This window comes from Oncorhynchus kisutch, linkage group LG8 (genome assembly GCF_002021735.2).
Source record: "Oncorhynchus kisutch isolate 150728-3 linkage group LG8, Okis_V2, whole genome shotgun sequence".
Lineage (NCBI taxonomy): Eukaryota > Metazoa > Chordata > Actinopteri > Salmoniformes > Salmonidae > Oncorhynchus > Oncorhynchus kisutch.
The window spans coordinates 77,423,439-77,445,686 of record NC_034181.2 but is presented as its reverse complement, the minus strand read 5'-3'; the positions used below and the strand labels follow the sequence as shown (position 1 = coordinate 77,445,686).

At 45.5% G+C, this 22,248-nt stretch overlaps 2 protein-coding genes across 2 annotated transcripts; both read right to left on the bottom strand.

Annotated features, from left to right (window-relative positions):
* Window positions 1-1,429: 1,429 nt before the first annotated feature.
* On the bottom strand, window positions 1,430-15,206 carry LOC116374886 (transmembrane protein 266-like). The gene is made up of 3 exons (XM_031831270.1): window positions 14,466-15,206; window positions 12,415-12,552; window positions 1,430-2,095 (listed from the first exon to the last, which is right to left on the bottom strand). The coding sequence occupies exons 2-3, from the start codon at window positions 12,426-12,428 to the stop codon at window positions 1,870-1,872; spliced, it is 240 nt and encodes a 79-aa protein (XP_031687130.1). The 5' UTR covers window positions 12,429-12,552; window positions 14,466-15,206; the 3' UTR covers window positions 1,430-1,869.
* Window positions 15,207-15,660: 454 nt separating this feature from the next.
* Window positions 15,661-22,038, bottom strand: LOC109878799 (F-box only protein 22-like). The gene is made up of 7 exons (XM_031831268.1): window positions 21,809-22,038; window positions 21,119-21,251; window positions 20,398-20,485; window positions 20,056-20,154; window positions 19,099-19,251; window positions 18,619-18,784; window positions 15,661-18,236 (listed from the first exon to the last, which is right to left on the bottom strand). Exons 1-7 carry the CDS (start codon window positions 21,937-21,939, stop codon window positions 17,843-17,845), a joined length of 1,164 nt encoding a protein of 387 aa, XP_031687128.1. The 5' UTR covers window positions 21,940-22,038; the 3' UTR covers window positions 15,661-17,842.
* Between the last annotated feature and the right edge of the window lie 210 nt (window positions 22,039-22,248).

The window sequence follows — 22,248 nt, the reverse complement described above, 5'->3', positions numbered from 1 at the left end:
GAGAGACCCAGCGGAGGGGGGACCAAACGCAGGCCTGAAAATGATGATTGGTGTTCCATTTAAGGTGTACTCCAGATAGAACAAGTTTGTGCCTCGTGGATTTAAATGTTGTTGTTTTTCACTAGGATCCCCGTCTTCCTGGGGTCCACACAACACATGGAACATGACATAATACAGAACATTAATACACAAGAACAGCTCAAGGACAGAACCACATACATAAAAGGCACATGTAGCCTACATATCAATACATACATACTATCTATGTCAGATAGGGGAGAGGAGTTGTGCCGTGAGGTGTTGCTTTATCTGTTTTTTAAAACCAGGTTTGCTGTTCATGTGAGCAATATGAGATGGAAGTGAGTTCCATGCAATAATGGCTCTATATGGGAAATGGGATTTCATTAAATGTAATGTAGCGCATGATAACTTTTACTACTCCCACTGACAGGATTTTTACAAGCAGCAATTTTGCACTAATGACTTGGATATGAAATAGTGATCCTGACAGTAATGTAGTTGAAGTAGTACTGCTGTGGTAACATACAGGTCAAATCACCTTGAAACCAATGATGGACAATTCCTGTGTTTGGGCCCATACACAGCCAGCAGATTTCACAACAAGCAGAACTACAAAAACATTGTGACATAGGCATGGCATTCTCTGTTGTGCAGCAGGGACAGGGAGTAGCTAGCTACTGTGTGTTGCACTTTTGACATGAAAATGGGGCAAACGAGAGACGTAGCCTGTGAGCTCACAGCATCATGATGAGACAACAACAGTAATGTGTTAGTGTCAGCATTGCACTGCCCACTGTTGACTGTGTGTCTGTAGGATCCATCTGTTTAAGGGGCGCGGCTGATAGCTGGCGAACACTGAGCCTAGTGGAGTGAGACCTGATCTGGTGTCAAACGGAGTGCTTGGAAGGGAAGGTGTGTGTCTGTTTGGGATGCTGGATCGTAAAGCTAAAGCATATGGTGTTGTTTATTTGGACTCACGGGAAGAACCAGGTCTGAGTCACTATTACTGGACAGGATGCCATTGCAATACGGCAATACAGGGAACGTGTTTGTACTGTATAATGAAAGAGACAATCTGTTAAGACCATACAGTAACAGACGTGCAGGGCAGCTAAAATAGCCTGGGACCTCATCCATCACACATCAACCTTACAATTCTGGTTAAGGGTAGAAAATGGAACTGGCAGTGTCACAAGTAAGGTAAACTATGGATGTTGCCATATAGGTCTTGGAGGAGCACAGTACATTCAGGGGATGCATTTAGACCTTCATAGGAAATATATGTAGACCAAATAGCAAATATGAATCTGTTTATCACTGATGGACATCCCCTGTGTTGTAACTACAGTACTGGCTGTGAGTTAAACAGGACCAATGTATCATGAGATTGAACATCATCCATACTTGTCCCTCTGTGTTGGCCAATGTACTATTAGCATAACTGACGCGGTACATGGCGGTGTGTTCCTGCCCTCCTTCCCAGCCTTCACTCTGTTAAATGCTTGATGTACTGCATAATTATACATGACACCATATTCAATTACATCATTTCGTCTCACATTCTCAAACCAGAAGCAGGTCGTTTCTGGGAATATATAATTTCCAAGGTGTGGAAAGTCATTAATAGAAAAGTCTGCCAGGTCCCAAGATCTTTGCAAACCCTTATGAACCATTGTAGATGCGTGCAAGGTTTGGACCTGTTTGTGTAATGGCTGAAGTCTGTAAATAAAGCCACAGCGTCTTACCCTTCCCTATTGAGGTTCGGACCTATTGGTGTAATCAATAGATACCCACTGTACAGTCAGAACGCGTCAGTGCCTTTCAATGGATGAATACAGTTGTATTGCCTCACCCTTCCCTGTTGTCGTCCTCATCCAGGTTAGAGAGGAGCTGTGATCCGGCCAGGGAGAGGTCCAGGTGGGCCAGAGGAAGGTCCCTGTAGCCAAAGCTGACCAGCTGGACAGGAGCCATGCAGGAAGAGTTCATCTCCTGCACACCATGCTCCTCCACTGGGTCTGGCTGGGAGATGATCTCCAGGTCTGATAGGCCTCCAGCCTGCTGCTCCACCACGTCACTAAACACACAAGGAGAGAAGACGACTGTGTTAGCCCACTGAGCTCATGCCTCTTCACCTTCTAACTCCACTGGCTCTGGCTTCACCCTTTACCTCCAGGTCCTACAACCCAACCGCCTGCTCAACCATTTACCTCCAGGGCCTACAACCCAACCGCCTGCTCAACCATTTACCTCCAGGTCCTACAACCCAACCGCCTGCTCAACCATTTACCTCCAGGTCCTACAACCCAACCGCCTGCTCAACCATTTACCTCCAGGTCCTACAACCCAACCGCCTGCTCAACCATTTACCTCCAGGTCCTACAACCCAACCGCCTGCTCAACCATTTACCTCCAGGTCCTACAACCCAATCGCCTGCTCAACCATTTACCTCCAGGGCCTACAACCCAACCGCCTGCTCAACCATTTACCTCCAGGTCCTACAACCCAACCGCCTGCTCAACCATTTACCTCCAGGTCCTACAACCCAACCGCCTGCTCAACCATTTACCTCCAGGTCCTACAACCCAACCGCCTGCTCAACCATTTACCTCCAGGTCCTACAACCCAACCGCCTGCTCAACCATTTACCTCCATGTCCTACAACCTAACCGCCTGCTCAACCATTTACCTCCAGGTCCTACAACCCAACCGCCTGCTCAACCATTTACCTCCAGGTCCTACAACCCAACCGCCTGCTCAACCATTTACCTCCAGGTCCTACAACCCAACCGCCTGCTCAACCATTTACCTCCAGGTCCTACAACCCAACCGCCTGCTCAACCATTTACCTCCAGGTCCTACAACCCAACCGCCTGCTCAACCATTTACCTCCAGGTCCTACAACCCAACCGCCTGCTCAACCATTTACCTCCAGGTCCTACAACCCAACCGCCTGCTCAACCATTTACCTCCAGGTCCTACAACCCAACCGCCTGCTCAACCATTTACCTCCAGGTCCTACAACCCAACCGCCTGCTCAACCATTTACCTCCAGGTCCTACAACCCAACCGCCTGCTCAACCATTTACCTCCAGGTCCTACAACCCAACCGCCTGCTCAACCATTTACCTCCAGGTCCTACAACCCAACCGCCTGCTCAACCATTTACCTCCAGGTCCTACAACCCAACCGCCTGCTCAACCATTTACCTCCAGGTCCTACAACCCAACCGCCTGCTCAACCATTTACCTCCAGGGCCTACAACCCAACCGCCTGCTCAACCATTTACCTCCAGGTCCTACAACCCAACCGCCTGCTCAACCATTTACCTCCAGGGCCTACAACCCAACCGCCTGCTCAACCATTTACCTCCAGGTCCTACAACCCAACCGCCTGCTCAACCATTTACCTCCAGGTCCTACAACCCAACCGCCTGCTCAACCATTTACCTCCAGGGCCTACAACCCAACCGCCTACTCAACCATTTACCTCCAGGTCCTACAACCCAACCGCCTGCTCAACCATTTACCTCCAGGTCCTACAACCCAACCGCCTGCTCAACCATTTACCTCCAGGGCCTACAACCCAACCGCCTGCTCAACCATTTACCTCCAGGTCCTACAACCCAACCGCCTGCTCAACCATTTACCTCCAGGTCCTACAACCCAACCGCTTGCTCAACCATTTACCTCCAGGTCCCACAACCCAACCGCCTGCCCAACCATTTACCTCCAGGTCCTACAACCCAACCGCCTGCTCAACCATTTACCTCCAGGTCCTACAACCCAACCGCCTGCTCAACCATTTACCTCCAGGTCCTACAACCCAACCGCCTGCTCAACCATTTACCTCCAGGTCCTACAACCCAACCGCCTGCTCAACCATTTACCTCCAGGTCCTACAACCCAACCGCCTGCTCAACCATTTACCTCCAGGTCCTACAACCCAACCGCCTGCTCAACCATTTACCTCCAGGTCCTACAACCCAACCGCCTGCTCAACCATATCCCTAAACACAATGTTGTGGGTTGCTGGAGGTCCAGATCCTATATCAAAGTCTGAGGTTCAAAACTATGAGATGATGGTGCTCATGTGTTACTTTGAAACAAAACAGGGAACTAAAGTCCATTGAAGTGCTGTAGAAAAAAAACCAACTTGGCTATTGGCGAGTTGGTGCATCAATGATATCTGATTGAAACACACACAGTGACCTGAGTAGTGGTAGTGGCTGAGCCTCTTCTGTAGGGAGGTAGCAGAGCACCATGACAAAGGGAACAAACTGAGCATATCCAGTGATTTGACATGGATTATTGTCTGATATGCATTGGGGTGGAACAAAAGTTGAAATGATACAAACACAGAAAGTTCTTGAAAAAGCTCTGTCCTGTCGCACAATAGAACAAACATTAACATTATTCTGTCTCACTCCTGCCAAGTGTTAGCATTTCATCAAACAGGCAGACTGAACTTATAGACGTTAAATCGGTACCTACACTCTAAGAAAAAAAAGTTAGATCTAGAATCTAAAAGGGTTATTTGGCTGTCCCCATAGGAGAACCCTTGAAGAACCATTTTTGTCTCCAGGTAGAACCCTTTCCACAGAGTGTTCTACATGGAACCCAAAGGGGTTCTCCTATGGGGACAGCTGAAGAACCATTTTGGAACCCTTTTTTCTAAGAGTGTAGGTCAACTGATTTTGCAAACACACACTGAGGGAGCACAACGCACAACTGACACTGTCGTTTCATTCTCCTCTGTAGTATAGTTAAACACCTCTATACAGCTGTGTCAGCACCTCCAGAGTATGTATACTGTAATACATCAGAAGTTTCTATTGTGGGCCAGGCCTCTAGCAGCATCACACAGCCCATCACTCAGCCCATCACACAGGCCATCACACAGCCCATCCACAAGCCTCAGTTGTGCCCTGTGGTGCATATTTTTAGACCAGAGCAGATGCGGATGTATCATGTCTGCTGTGACGTTGCTCTCCTCTACCCTCACAAGCCCAGTGGAGTGCCTCACAAGCCCAGTGAAGTGCCTCACAAGCCCAGTGGAGTGCCTCACAAGCCCAGTGGAGTGACTCACAAGCCCAGTGGAGTGACTCACAAGCCCAGTGGAGTGACTCACAGGCCTCCCATTGTCAGATGAGTGGATCGGAGCTCTTACAAATGTGAAGTTAGGAACGAGAGAAGAGGAGGAGGAGTAGGAAGAGAAGTGGGAGAAGATGAGGAGGAGTAGGAAGAGAAGTGGGAGAAGATGAGGAGGAGTAGGAAGAGAAGTGGGAGAAGAGGAGGATGAGTAGGAAGTGAAGTGGGAGAAGAGGAGGAAGAGTAGGAAGAGAAGTGGGAGAAGATGAGGAGGAGTAGGAAGAGAAGTGGGAGAAGAGGAGGAAGAGTAGGAAGAGAAGTGGGAGAAGATGAGGAGGAGTAGGAAGAGAAGTGGGAGAAGAGGAGGAAGAGTAGGAAGAGAAGTGGGAGAAGAGGAGGAGGAGAAGGGAGAGAAGAGGAGGAATAGTAGGAAGAGAAGTGGGAGAAGAGGAGGAGGAGTAGGAAGAGAAGTGGGAGAAGATGAGGAGGAGTAGGAAGAGAAGTGGGAGAAGATGAGGAGGAGTAGGAAGAGAAGTGGGAGAAGAGGAGGAGGAGAAGGAAGAGAAGTGGGAGAAGATGAGGAGGAATAGGAAGAGAAGTGGGGGAAGATGAGGAGGAGTAGGAAGAGAAGTGGGAGAAGAGGAGGAAGAGTAGGAAGAGAAGTGGGAGAAGATGAGGAGGAGGAGTAGGCAGAGAAGTGGGAGAAGATGAGGAAGAGTAGGAAGAGAAGTGGGAGAAGAGGAGGAGGAGAAGGGAGAGAAGAGGGAGGTTGTAAGCAGTCTCCCACTGATTCACAGTCAGTGATTGTCCTCTCTCTCTCTCTCTCTCTCTCTCTCTCTCTCTCTCTCTCTCTCTCTCTCTCTCCTCTGTACTGTGAGACGCTCCACTGGTCTGTACTGTGAGGCGCTCCACTGTGCTGTACTGTGAGGCGCTCCACTGGGCTGTACTGTGAGGTACTCCACTGGGCTGTGAAGAGGAGGAAGAGTAGGAAGAGAAGTGGGAGAAGATGAGGAGGAGTAGGAAGAGAAGTGGGAGAAGAGGAGGAAGAGTAGGAAGAGAAGTGGGAGAAGAGGAGGAGGAGAAGGGAGAGAAGAGGAGGAAGAGTAGGAAGAGTAGGAAGAGAAGTGGGAGAAGAGGAGGAGGAGAAGGAAGAGAAGTGGGAGAAGATGAGGAGGAGTAGGAAGAGAAGTGGGAGAAGAGGAGGAAGAGGAGGAAGAGAAGTGGGAGAAGAGGAGGAGGAGAAGGGAGAGAAGAGGAGGAAGAGTAGGAAGAGAAGTGGGAGAAGAGGAGGAGGAGAAGTACGAGAAGTGGGAGAAGATGAGGAGGAGTAGGAAGAGAAGTAGGAGAAGATGAGGAGGAGTAGGAAGAGAAGTGGGAGAAGAGGAGGAGGAGAAGGAAGAGAAGTGGGAGGTTGTAAGCAGTCTCCCACTGATTCACAGTCAGTGATTGTCCTCTCTCTCTCTCTCTCTCTCCCTCTCTCTCTCCTCTGTACTGTGAGACGCTCCACTGGTCTGTACTGTGAGGCGCTCCACTGTGCTGTACTGTGAGGCGCTCCACTGTGCTGTACTGTGAGGCGCTCCACTGGACTGTACTGTGAGGCGCTCCACTGGGCTGTGCCTTTAGGTTGTGTAATTATGAGACTTCACAGGGCTGTGGGGTCTGGGTTTAGAAGGTCAGACAGTGCTCCAGTTGTACTCTAGCTCAGTCATCCTCCTCATCCTCCCCTTCCTCCTCCTCATCTCATCCTCCCCCTCCTACACCTCCTCATCTCATCCTCCCCCACCTCCCCCTCCACCTGCTCCTCTACCTCATCTGCCTTTACCTCTTCCCCCACCTTCTGCTCCTCCTCCTCCCCCACCTTCTACTCCTCCTCCTCACCCACATTCTCCTCCTCCACCTCCTCACCCACATTCTCCTCCTCCTCCTCCCCCACATTCTACTCCTCCTCCTCCTCCTCTGCCTCCTCCCCCACCTTCTACTCCTCCTCCTCCACCTCCTCACCCACATTCTCCTCCTCCTCCTCCCCCACCTGCTACTCCTCCCCCACCTACTACTCCTCTTCCCACACATTCTCCTCCCCCACCTTCTCCTCCATCTCCACCTCCCCCTCCTCCTCCACCTTCACTTCCAACTCCTCAAGGCGAAGTAAAACAATATCGACCTCCTACATAATGAAAGAAAACCATCTTGTAGTTCCATTATAAGTATTAAGAGATAAGTCAACAGTAATGGTCTGTTGATAGGATCAGGGTTGACCTGTGCAGTTGGAGGGCAGTGCCCCATCACCATCACTAGGACCAGGGTGTGCAGTAAAGTGCTTGTGTTGTGGGGAGTCAGTGGCCTCGGAGGCACCCAGGACCAATCTAATCTCTACAGTGACTCACTAACCTTCACAAGGACGACGGACACGACGGACTGGGAGCAGACCACACCTGGAGTGGTTCCTACTGTATGTCCACGAACAAACACACACACACACACACACACATATATCCAGGTGTGTTCTTCTGACACACATTCACATAAGAAATAGTTAAAGAGGTTAACAAGGATTTCTAAGGAAATTCTCACGATAAGCCTGACGGATAACAATGTCTGTCTTGTGAAACAGAGAGGTTACATGATACACATAATCAGTGGAGAAAGCTCTCTCTCTCTCTCTTACGAGCTTGGCACGCAACATCCCGAGCTGAACCCCCATCTGAAATGTTAATGTGGTCTATGTTTGAAGGCCAGCATTATGACTAATCCCTACTTAATATGCTCCCCTCCAACACTGGTTTTCTTTTTCCAAGTACACAGAGACCTCTGGGAAGAAATACTAGTCAGGAAGTGACTCTTTTACCTCAGAGTGAAGAGTAAAATCAGAGTATATCACCTTTATTCACCAATTACATTTACATATACCTGGAATGGTGCTGGTAGCAGCAGAGAAAATATACAGCATCTCGTCTTGGATCAAAACACTACTTGAACACAGTAGGCCTAAATGATAGTGACCCTGAGTGTTTCCCAGTGTGGGTTTGTGTACATGAGACAATGACCTTATAAAATGGGGGAAAATTAAAATAAATACTACTATTCGACTATAAGTGAGACCAAGTAAACTCAAGGAACTATAGATGCCACAGTCAAGTTCAGCCTAAAGACATAAGCCTCCTCTTCAGTCTCCTTGGTCCTCTCGCCCTACACTACACGTCTCCATTAGACCAGACCTGTCCTGGCCTCTCACCATCCCTACTGATCAACACAGCCATCTGATCAGTCATGGCAGACACAAGCTGTTCAGAGCCCCACACCTCATCATCTCATCCCAGCACAACTGCATGTAAAGCAGGGACCCAGTGCTGTGGCTAGCTGCCAATGGATGTATATGGACAGTAGTGGCCCAAGACTCCTGTCGTCTTGTGTGGCTCAGTTGGTAAGAGATTGTGAGTTAAATTCCCACAGAGATCACATATGTGTACTACAAAGTCACACAGCAGAAAAGCTCAGAAGAATACTTTATATACAGTACATACATACAGTACATAGAACTCACTCTAAGACAATGGAAAAAGCCATGGCACTCTGCAGAGGTTATGTGTATTACTGGGAAAGACAAGAAGAGTCTCCCTTGGGGCATTGGGACACATACACACAGCCTGCCCCTTCAGCCAAATGATAGAATTAGAAGTGTTATGGGCCAGGTCGAAAAGGTCATTATTCATGTTGCATAATTGGCTTAAGGCAGTCCACTGACCATACAGAAGGTCACGCAACTGGGAGCAACCACAAAGAAGATCATCGCACCACTTGCAATGTACTGTTTGTGTAAGTTGGACAGACACATCCGTGTTTCATACAGTGGAGGCTGCTGAGGGGAGGACGGCTCATAATAATAGATGGAACGGAGCAAATGGAATGGCATCAAACACATGGAAACCATGTGTTCGATGTATTTGATACCATTCCACTGACTCTGCTCCAACCCTTACCACAAACGCGTTCTCCCCAATTAACGTGCCACCAACCTTCCGGAGTTTCATAATCCAGAAAAGCAACACCAATCCATATTCTAGTGTACTTGGGTTGGTTGGACTAGGCTACAGTATGTGATCAACACACCTTAAAGTACTCAGGTTGTGGAAAGCCCTGCAGAGCTAAACCCACCCAACCTGGCCAAGTAAAAAGCAGCAGCTGTCTGATTGTAACCACCAGCTGCTGCAGAGAACATTGGAGAAGCTAGACATCAGTATGAGTTAGTGTTCAAGGCTCCACCATATCTAACAGTGTGTTCCATGTGTACAGCATCTCTAGACACTTGATGCACATCTCGCATAGCACTCCATTCAACCCATGTGCATGCTCACTCCACTCCATTCAACCCATGTACATGCTCACTCCACTCCATACAACCCATGTACATGCTCACTCCACTCCATACAACCCATGTACATGCTCACTCCACTCCATCCAATCCATGTACATGCTCACTCCACTCCATCCAATTCATGTACATGCTCACTCCACTCCATTCAACCCATGTACATGCTCAGTCCACTCCATACAACCCATGTACATGCTCACTCCACTCCATCCAACCCATGTACATGCTCACTCCCCTCCATCCAACCCATGTACATGCTCACTCCCCTCCATCCAACCCATGTACATGCTCACTCCCCTCCATCCAACCCATGTACATGCTCAGTCCACTCCATACAACCCATGTACATGCTCACTCCACTCCATCCAACCCATGTACATGCTCACTCCCCTCCATCCAACCCATGTACATGCACACTCCACTCCATCCAACCCATGTACATGCTCACTCCACTCCATTCAACCCATCCACAAAGACACAGAAATCTGCTTTCTAAACCTTCCTACACCTCTTCCTCTTAGGCTTGTCTTGATGCCTTTCCTAATATTACAGTATGTGCTAGCCTATGTGTACACTCCATCAGCCTTGACTTTATGCAGGAAATCTCCATAATGATAAATGAGTCTGGTTTCAGGAAGCTGTAGGCATGGCATGTTTCAGACAGGCACAGTGTGACCAGTCTCATCTGACCTTTACAGATACCAGGACTGGGAGACATACTGATGATGAGAGACCCTCCTGGACAGCTGCTGTGCTGTACTGTCAGTAGAGGAAAGGTCTTGGTTCTTTACAGTCGGACTGAACTGCAGTGTGTTTGAGGTTACCTGAGGCTCAACGCTAAGGAGTCTGCGTAGAAAAGTGATCAGTGAAATGGGAATGGGCTGTATTATGATATAGACTTGATTTGTAACATGTTAAACGATATAACTTCCAGAAAGGATTTTCTGGGCAGAAAATCATCAGGAATGAAATAAAGTACAGTTTCAATCCAGACATTTGCTAAGATGCGAATCACCTACAGCATGAAATTAGCACCCTCTTCACAACAACAACAAAAACAATTTGTTTCCTGCTACTAAACCTAGATGCATGTAATGGAGACTTCCTAACAGATTCCTTGTTATCTTCTGTAATAGATGAGGTCTAATAGATCAGCTGGCCCAAGCATCCATCCATCCCTGTGTTACTGTTCTGCTTGGAAAAGACTCACAGGAACATGACTCTGCTCAGACAGACACCATGTGCTTGTCAACCTCAGCATGCTGAACAACAGAGGCAGAGCTCTCCAACCTCCCCACCCTCCTGTTGGCATTGAATAAACAACAGGGTAAACAGCAACGGAGAGAAAGATGAATGGTGCTGTCCTGCAACCCTTCAGAATCTTAAAAAACTGGGCCCAGAGATAGGCTACAGCCCTACGCCACTGACTGAGCAAGACAGAGTGACAGAATAGAATTGGACCGACAGGGCACAGAATAAATCCACTCCCCTGACTGGCTGTCACACAAACGGACAGAGCTTGGCTAGTTACATACATCCTGCTGAAGACTAATAATTAAGTCAAGTGAGACCAAATAAGCTCAAGGAACTATAGATGCCACAGTCAAGATCAGGCCTAAAGACTCCTCTTCAGTCTCCTTGGTCCTCTCGCCCTACACTACACGTCTCCATTAGACCAGACCTGTCCTGGCCTCTCACCATCCCTACTGATCATGCAACTGGGAGTAACCACTAAGAAGATCATCACTGCATAAGCAATTGTTAATTAGTCGGGTATGTTTCTGCAAGGAAATGTTGAACTATCTTGTTTCTATCTCTTTATCGCTCTCTCTCTCTATCTCACGCCAACACATTCTCTCTCACACACACTCATCAATAAATAAACCAATCAAAAGACTTGAGGATAGCAAGAAAAAATGGCAAGGTAAGAGGAATTTGTGAAAGAGTGGCTAGACTGTAGAATTCCAAATGAGCTGACCGATGAGGTGCCCCTCTGCAATATCATTGAGCTCTGCCTCTCTCTGTAACAGGGCTATTGTAATTTTCCCTCTCTCTCTCTCTCTCTCTCTCTCTCCCTCTTTCTTTCTCCCTCTCGCTCAGCCTCTCTCTGTCTCTGTCTCCCTTTCTGTCTCTCTCCCTCTCGCTATCTCTCTCTCACTTTCTGTGTGTGTGTGCGTGTGTGTCAGTGTGTTTGCGTGCATGCCTGTGTGTACAATACCATATTTATTATTCAGGAAGAGAGGTGAGAGGAGGTCAGAGAAGTCTGGTAAAGAGGGAAATGTCTTACTGAGCACAGATCGTGTTCTGGGGGGAGACATCTTACTGAGCACAGATCATGTTCTGGGGGGAGACATCTTACTGAGCACAGATCGTGTTCTGGGGGGAGACATCTTACTGAGCACAGATCGTGTTCTGGGGGAGACATCTTACTGAGCACAGATCGTGTTCTGGGGGGGAGACATCTTACTGAGAACAGGTCATGTTCTGGGTGGGAGAGATATCTGACTGAGCACAGGTCATGTTCTGGGGGGGAGAGAGATCATACTGAACACAGGTCATGTTCTGGGAGGAGAGAGATCTTACTGAGCACAGGTCATGTTCTGGGGGAGAAAGATCTTACTGAGCACAGTTCATGTTATGGGGGGAGAGAGATCTTACTGAGCACAGGCCATGTTCTGGGGGGGGAGAGAGATCTTACTGAGCACAGGTCATGTTATGGGGGGAGAGAGATCTTACTGAGCACAGGTCATGTTATGGGGGGAGGGAGATCTTACTGAGCACAGGTCATGTTCTGGGGGAGAGAGATCTTACTGAGCACAGGTCATGTTCTGGGGGGAGAGAGATCTTACTGAGCACAGGTCATGTTCTGGGGGGGGGGACAGGGGAGGGACAGAGAGGAGATACACACACTGGGTGGTGTAATGTACTATACTTACTGAGGTTTAGCCATGTTGGTGGATGGTGATGGAGAGAGGAAGAGGAGGAGGCTGTGATCTTCACTCAGTTCTCAGTCAGGCTATGCCTCTCTTCTGAGTTCACCACACCAGATATACTCTGCTGGACTCATGTTGAACCTGTGGATTTAATTCAATATAAATTACATCTGACATGTACTACAACCATATTACATCCGTATTACACTAAGATGTTCATGAGTTCAGTAAAACATTGTATACTGGCACCAGAAACAGTATGGGTATACTGAGACAATAAAGAACTATAATTGTAGCTTGAAGAGTAACCTTCAAAGTAAAAGATGATTCATTCAATGTCTATGGTAAGAGCACATCACCTGCATGTGTGCTGGATAATACTCCTAAAGAGCTGCTCTCACCATAGAATGAGTCCATTGTTGAGTTACTGCTGGGAAAATCCATTACATGACATGCATGAGTGAAAACCTACCCAGGTGCTTGGTCTTTATTTAGATATGATTGATGACAGACAGTGACACATTATTATGGCAATCCCCTGAGAGTATGGTAGGCTATGTATGAGTCATTCAATAACACTTTGTGTCTCACAGTGTCTCCTGACCCCTCCTGTCTCAGCCTCCAGTATTTATGCTGCAGTAGTTTATGTGTCGGGGGGCTAGGGTCAGTTTGTTATATCTGGAGTACTTCTCCTGTCCTATTCGGTGTCCTGTGTGAATTTAAGTGTGCTCTCTCTAATTCTCTCTTTCTCTCTTTCTTTCTCTCTCTCGGAGGACCTGAGCCCTAGGACCATGCCTCAGGACTACCTGACATGATGACTCCTTGCTGTCCCCAGTCCACCTGGCCGTGCTGCTGCTCCAGTTTCAACTGATCTGCCTGGGATTATTATTATTTGACCATGCTGGTCATTTATGAACATTTGAACATCTTGGCCATGTTCTGTTATAATCTCCACCCGGCACAGCCAGAAGAGGACTGGCCACCCCACATAGCCTGGTTCCTCTCTAGGTTTCTTCCTAGGTTTTGGCCTTTCTAGGGAGTTTTTCCTAGCCACCGTGCTTCTACACCTGCATTGCTTGCTGTTTGGGGTTTTAGGCTGGGTTTCTGTACAGCACTTTGAGATATCAGCTGATGTACGAAGGGCTATATAAATACATTTGATTTGATTTGATTTGATTTAAACGCAAGACATACACTACATTACCAATACTTTAAATGGAGAAGATGTGAGAGACATTACAGGTCAAATCTTTCAGTGTTGCCCATCATTACATTTCAGATGGTGCTGGTGAGAAGGTATATTGAGAGACTTATACTAAAGAATACAACAACTGGAGGTTGTTAGCACATCCCAATTTACTGTATAAAGGGTTATGTTAAGCAAATTCTCTTGAATACCCTTTTTTTGACCATGGTGTTGGAATGGTGAGAGTTCATAGAATGTGCTTTGACTGATCAGCACAAAATATCAAGTAGAGGCCTGTCCACTGGTCTCTGCATGACCTTAATAAGCTACAGGAGCCTATCAGTTCAGATCCATCTCGCCTCTAATCTACTTACTACATAGGCTCACTTAAATGTAGTGCACTATGTAGGCCATTTGGAACATGCGCTGGGTCTCACACAGTTCATTGAATAGTAAAGTAGGCTAACGGCCCCCTTACTTCATAACTGAGATTTCTTCACACTTACTTCATTTTACAAGGCTTTTCTTTAGCGTTGCATAACATTCAAAGCACAACTCAGTCCCATATCCACGTCAAAACCAAACTGCCAGGTAGCTTGACATGCAAATGTTTGCCTCCCTGTTCGGGAACTAATAATAATGTAACCCTACTTGAAATTGTAATTGAAACGGACTAAACCAAGCATTAATCCACGTTAGGACTATACTTAGTCGCTGTAGTACCTGAATATAGAAGCAGAGACTCGAGAGACTATAGTAGCCTAGTGCGTAAAGCGGGGGTGGTCCCCGTTGTAGGCTACACCGAGGAGTGCCCCGGCAATGTACAACTAATCTATTATTCAGTTCAACCAAAGAAGAACCTTCCTACCTGTCTTGATTTACATTGTTGACAGTCTAATAGAGCCTCCCGTTGGCCGCGTGCTCGTGATAATGTCTCCCTATGTGATGATCAGCGTGAGTGAGGCTCGTACTCCAAGCTCGTGGCGATGTGTAGGCTGCTGCCTTCCTTAGCACTTTTACATTGGACAAGCACCCCTGCTGCTGCTTAGAATCCTTTGCAAAACGAAAAGACTGGAGCCGAAATGCAAGCACCATCGTCGTTCAGCAAGATTATATTAAGTGTCCCTGACTGACCATCAAATAACCAGCATCATTGGAGAGTGGAGAAAGAAAGGTCAGAGCGTTGTGTGTGTTGTTGGCTACACCGCTCCAAATTTGCTAGTGAGGTTTGAGGGCTTCCCCCGCGATCGCAGAAGGGACTCCTTGCTGCCGAATATAGACCTCTTCCACAAGGAGCTGTCTAGGTGCTGAAAACGTGATTAACCTCCGGCTTCTCTAGTGCCGCGCTGTGATGCCTGGCTCTCTCCCTTTCAAAACCGAGAATAGTAGCATAATCCCCGCGAAACAACGTGAAAAACATTGCCGTTTATCTTCTTGCCGAATAGGGGCAGTATCGAAGCTATAACATTGTCATGGCTTGCTTCGGTCACGAATCACATGTTTGTTCTCTGTTGATTCTAGTTCCAAATCCTGATAACCGAATGAAAACTGAGGTACAGTCACCTCACTTGATTTGTAGGCCTATAGCTTTATGCCCGAGCTGCCTTTCTCCATGTCCATAGGCTTTACGTTTTTATCGTTTCGAAAATTCAAGATACTATGGGAATATAAATTATCTTTCTACCAATTGGCTTAACAGTTTGTCATTCACCAGGAATAGCCAGTCGATGGTTAGAGCGCACATCAATCAATCTCATAGAGTCTTCGCGGCCTTATATCAAACACGCCTGCTTGTCAAGGTTAGGCTTTCGGAAATGGTCGATATGAAATAATAGTAGTCTATGATAGAGCAATTCTGAACAATTAGGCCTGTTATATAAGAAAACATATATATAAATTACAAGTTTTACTATTCTGTTATTCTTTCATTTAAATGTTAATATGAGTACATTGGTTGTAGAATATGATATTGGAAGATATTCTGAAAATAATTAGATGCACATTTTTTCTCCATTATGATAAATCAGGGTACCTAAACCTAGAGAAAGCCAGAGAGTGAGGAGACATTTCAATGGCAGTCATTTATTTAAATGTATTGAATTTGAAATAAACCAAACATATTTGACACACATAGTTGAAAAGTGCTTGTAACCTTAAACATTTTGCTCATCATATTAATTCCAGGGAAAACGATTTAAAATAATCCCATTATCTCTACACCGAATGGTTGTGTAGTAACATTACTGTGTTGTCTAATGGACATAATGAAAGTGTATAAGGCAACAAAGAAGCATGTTCCTAAAATATGTCTGCTATAAAAAAAAGTTTGTTATCCAGATGAAAACCTCTGTTGAGTGTACAGTATTATTTGGGAAAATTTAGGTCACAGAAAACTATGAACAGTGATCTTACATTTCCCCCATTACAGAGTATCAGGCTATACTGAAAAGTTATACCTTAAAATAGCTTATTCTAAACAAAAAACAGAAGCAATCAAAACCATTTAGCCAAACATATAGGTTGGTCAAATTGCACATTCATCTCCAAAGAACTGTTTTGAACTTCCTGAACATTTCTCATGTGTTCATACCTTCATACCTATTTTCAGAACATCTACCTCGTACCTTCATAAACAAAACAAATACTGTCATCAGGAATGTCTTCAGAATTATAATATGTTCGGAAATGAAGCAGAATATTGTACAGAATCCCAACTACAAAACTGTTTGTACATGGTATGTTTATCACACAATCATATAATGGCTGGAATACCCTGTTTGGGAGTGGAACATGTAAAATAACACATTTTAAAACCACCAGTTCCAATGAAGCAACAAATATGAAGAACGACACAACAGAGAGAAAGATTTTGTCTAAACCACCGAATCCATTTGAGTAAATAGAAGCTAGAGAGGCAATTCCACAATAACAGCAAAAACCCTCATTCTGTTACCAAACACTTCATCTTTAAAAACTTTTTTTTTTTTTTTAAGAACAAATTCTTATTTACAATGACGGCCTAGTGCCTTGTTCAGGGGCAGAACGACAGATTTTTACCTTGTCGGCTCAGGGATTCGATCTAGCAATCTTTCAGTTACTGGCCCAACGCTATAACTACTAGGCTACCTGCCGCCCCACTTTTCACTGTTCCGTTCTTCAAGTAAATGTCTTTATAAAAGTCATCCTTATGCATAGAGTTGTATGGTTGGTTTAACTTTGCAATCATTGCTTTCTGTTTGACATAAAATTTCAAGTGAAAAATCAGAGTCTCAGCCTCACTCTGTTATTGTGGAATTGCACAGTGTGTGAAATAGTCTTATAAAGGTAGTAGGAATAGGCCTTGATTTAATTGCAATTCAAAAAGCGTTTCTCCATATCTAACACTAAAAGAGGGGCATGTGTCAAAGCACATACAGGAGAAAACATTTTTCTCAAAAGGTTCAAAACATGTTACTTTCCTTATCTTCTTAACTAAAAAGTGCCTGATAGGCACAATTATTTATAATAATTAATAACAATTATATTTGTTAATTGGACATGAAGTGTCACTAACTTTTCACTATAAGGTGTGAGAAACCATCTGGTCAAGATTAGTTAGTTAGTTTCAGTTCTTTGTTTTGAATATGAGCGTAACAGTTGGTGAGTAATTCAGGATAATATATATGTGTTTTAAATGGGGAAGTCCACGGTATTATTTTGTAACAGAGGACTGAGATGAATGGACAGTATTTTCTTCTCTGATTCCCATCAGCACCTTGTTAAACTCACTAACATATCAGCAATATTTCCTATTCAAGTTTCAAACTGATCAATTTTGTCAGGATAAAGTAACTATTTGCCTCTATTGCAGCAGATAAAACATTGCATTTCCCCCTAAAAATGGACAAAGTTAAAACTTTACATTGGGAAAAGTTGAACACAACAAAAAGAAAGACATGTATATGTTGTAAGCCACTTCAAAAAGCATCACATACCACCATGGCTGAGAGAGAAGATTCTACAACCAAAATGTTGTTGATTCTGATTGTTACGTGCACAGTCTTCTGAACTAGACACCAGGGCTGTATTCATTAGGGCACGCCATTTCAAAACATTTTGCAACGTAAAATATGTGTTTCTTATTGGACCAGTTATGATAGTACCTCTCTGCTTCTTCCGGTTTTCTTCTGTTTTGTACCTAATCAATAGGAACCTGAAGTGAACAAAACAAACTGTAGTTTGAATGTAAATATGACCATCGACCCCTCAACCAAGGTGAACTAGGGTCATAACAGTGGTGTATCCATGCTGCAGACTGTCCGTATCCGTGTCACACAGAGTATAGTCCTCCTTCACGATACGATCACACCCAATCTCCCCGTTACCAAAGAAGCCAAACAGTGGGATGTTGGGGAACACCTTGCGGAAGGTGTCAGCCTCCACGTTACGTTGATTGTTGTAATAGTTGTGTCCGCGGCCCACGCAGGCAAACATGAAGCCCAGGGTATTCCTCTCTGGGAGGTTGGCGGCTTTCAGTCTCCGTATGGTGGCCTCGGCTGCCTTGGGGCTGCTCACGTCCTGCTCCAGGAGAACACTGGCCCCTTGGATCCTTGGACCGCTCAGAGCCAGACCCACCACGCCGTACGACCCCTGGCCACAGCTACGGAGAAAGACAGACCACTGTCACATAACTATATAGTAATACTATAAGCTAAACCCTAACCCCGGGACCACTCAGGGCCAGACCTACACCACGGCACCAGCCCCAGCAACAGTTACAGAGAACGATCGCGGGACAGACAAAAACAAAGTCACAGCTGCATAGTAAGAGTATGGATTCCCAAACTTTTCATGTCAGGGCCCTCTGAATATGATGAGGCTCCAGCTGAGGACCCCCACTACCTTAAAAAAATGTTGTTTTGCCGCTTGGTAGATTACTAGGAGGACGCAATAAATAAGACCCCAGACCCATGTTTGAGAACTCCAGACCCCTCTTAGCATTGAAAAGAACAGTACATGTTACAGATCACTCAGGTACTCACCACTCTCTTTCAGGGGAGAAGACATTCTCCACATGGCCCCCGGCGATGAGAGCCTTGCTGCGTGCCAAAGGCTCCAGGACCTGGTTAAGGAAGCGGGCTGCTCCGGGTTTGTAGGCTTCATAGCCAAAGAGCAGCACCACACGCAGATCAGGGTTATTCACCAGCCCTGAGGGGACAGGACGACAACAGAGAGGGGTCAGAGATGGAATCATATTATGGTGGACGGTTGGCTAGAGCCATGGATGTGTTTAGCATACTGTAGAAATGTTTGTTGCCATCTCTTTTCTGTAAATATTGGTATTTATCACTCACACGCATATACTAATCGTAGTATCAACTTTACACTGCAGGGTTTGTATTGGGCTAGAACAAGACCTGCACTGACCAGCTTAATGGTTGACTGTGGTACCCCTATGTGGCAGAGCGGAGAAAAGTATATTTCTGAACTGGTCATCATAACTTCAACTCGGTCACACCAACCTGCTTCCTCCAGGTGTGACTCTGAGATGGTGCGTTTGCAGAAGTGAAAGGGGCGGATGTCCACTCCCTCCATCCTAGGGAACATGATAGCGTAGCCAGCTTCTCCTTCTTGGAATTCCTTCGGTGGACCCGAGTGGGAGCCACTGGGAGTTACTGTGGGGGAAGATGAAGAGAGACTCAGCAGCAACTCTTGGGAGGACATTGGAAGTTTGCTTTAAAAAAATCTATATTTTGGCAAATGCCTTCATCAGGGTTACAGTGGGAAAAGGCAGAAGGACAAATCATAATGTCAACCAATGTCCTTTTCCTTATATTGGTAAATGTATCACCTGTATGATTTACATTTAAAGTAGTTAGCTAGCTAACAGTAATTGCATTTTAACATATTGCATGGCGTTCCACTTCTCTGATTGTCTTAAGAACTCAATCTACGTGGCATAACACTATTTAACACATCAATATTACCTAGCTAGATTTTCAGTTCACGAGCAAAGACAATATCTGCATAGTTGGTTGATGGAGTGTCACTTCTCTCCAGCTTAGTGATTATATAGAGGAATACAGAGCACAAATCCTGTTGTCAGGAATACTAGGTTATCAATCGCCATGCTTCTCTTCCCAGCTCCAAAGCAGAGCACCCTATGTTAATAAGGCAGGGGGAGATTAATGTGGACCATCCCCTGTTGACAGGTGACCCATTCCTCTGTGATACGCTTAAGTGAGCTGGTTAACATTCAAAAACTGGTAGATGAGAATGCACAACACGCATCAAAGAGGAAAGGACCTGAATGTCATGCACTGGCAGCAGCCTGTGTCATGAATTATGGCACAAGAGCTAGCTATCAGTGGTTAGTGTTGTAGGAATTATGATTTATAACATATTATAACACATGAAACAGTTACCACACGGTGTTCTGGTCATTAGGAATGGAAATATGAAAATACTGTGGTTCTTACAAACAACACCAGACGTGGCGATGGCCATGATGTCACATCCATTGGGGAACAGCCTGTTCAGTTCCTCCACTGAGTCTGGACTGTGCTGGGTCTTGCGTGCTGCAAGAGGGGATACAGGTTAGAACATGCCTTACATTTAGATTGTTACTGACTGGGACTCTTAATATAAGCAGCAGGTTTCACAACTTAGCCTTCAACTTTTAATAACTTACCACATGTTTCGTAACATAAACTAAATGGAAGTTAGCTAGTAGATAAGAGGCCACAGTACTTTTTACTTCTCGGCCCAGCATTATTAGTGTGCTTCACTACAGAGTAGTAAATGTACATGTTACGTCTTACCCTTTTTCTGTTTGTGGGAAGAGTCTTGTCCACTGAAGGTCTCGCTGTCCACCATAACCAAAACTGTTTTGGGCAGCAGGTATACATTCTGCAAACATTAAGAGAGAGGTGTTTCTACAGTTTTCAATAATGTCAGACTCCACACAGACTGTCTTCCACTGTAGGAGCCAGGCTATAACTTTACTGTGTTCTACTAGCCTACATGTAGGACTGTTGCACCAGCATACAGATAGATAGGCATAATGTTTAACAAGCATGCCTCTGGCTAATCTCAGTTAACCCAGAACTAAAGTCTTGCGTAATTGGTCAGACACTCGATTAAGCTCCGGGTCTGTACATGTTAATAGAAGAGATGCTAGAATGAGGAGTGGAACCGGATTGAGGAGATCCACTCTTTGCAAGTTATGGGTAAATGTATGGGCCAGATGTCCCCTCCCATTCCAAAATTAGAAAATATGGTAACACCTGCGAAATCTTGATTTGTCCAAATATAAAACCAGTGACGAAAAACTGGAACTACTTCTGCTCGTTATCAATCAGAGCTCATAGTATAAAGACAGATCTACGGGACCATTTATGTTTATGTAGCCTGTTCACGAGATACTACTCTCTGGCATGCAATCATGTCAGCTCTATTCATGACACTTCTGTCAACAATTCATGAACGATCTCCTGAAAGAGACCCTGTTGTAATTTGTGTATTTTCAGTAGTCAAACTGACCTCCACTTCTTCAGCCAGGCTGTGGCAGAGAGCATGGCCGTCATAGTTGGATGGTCCAGAGGCAGACACCCACGTCAACTTCTGCTGGACCCTCAGTACTCTCCGTGCACAGTTCATCCACAGTCTGCAAACACTGCACAATAAGGAAGACAGTCGTCGTTAGCTCTCACTCATCCTGGCATGGCAAGGAAGTTGTTTAAAAAAACATGATACCTACGACCAGTCTGAGGATAACTAGCTAACGTTAGCTAGATTCCAAGCATTTCTTAGCTAGCTAATTTAGCTGTCAAACACATCTGCAATACAAGATTATTACTAAAATACTGTTGTGCTACCTGTTAGCTAGCTAGCCAACGTATGCTAGTTTCACATGGCAAGCAAAACGTATACAGCTAACAGACACATGTGGTGTATATTGCTAGTTAGCTACATATATTCAGTTCCAGCCCTGTTTAGAACTTGGAACGTGCATTGCCATTGTTGATAAAACACTGTGCTTGCTAACGTTAGCTAGCTAGCTGACTGTGGCTAATCGGTCAGTGTTATCCAGAATCATTGGGACATCCCTACCCCCACCACCCGAAACCCTACCCTTACCGGGGGGGACGTCCCAATGTTCCCCGATAGCACGGACCGTTGCTAATCTAGCTAGCTACCTAACGTTAGCTAGCTAGCTAGCTAGTCACTTACCAAGCAATTTGGAGCAGGGATTTGGTTGGTACAAACATCAAAATTCTCTCCACTACTTCTGCCACATTACTGAGAATGTATTCTGCCGTGCATTCATCCGACACGCCAGAAAAGTCTATATTTCCATCCATATTTCCTTCGCAAGATCTTGGCAGCTAGCGACGGATTTGTCTTTTGACCTTTCACTAATGCAAATTGCATAGCTAAATATCGAAAGCAGTTTTCGGGAGAAAGTATACAATTACTGCCACCTAGTGGCGAGTACACTTTATCTGCCTAGTATGCATAAATCAAATCAAACGTTATTTGTCCATGCGCCGAAAACAACAGGTATAATAGATCTTACAGTGAAATGCTTACTTACAAGCCCAAGACCAACAATGCAAATAGTCTGGGTAGCCATTTGATTAGATGTTCAGGAGTCTTATGGCTTAGTGGTA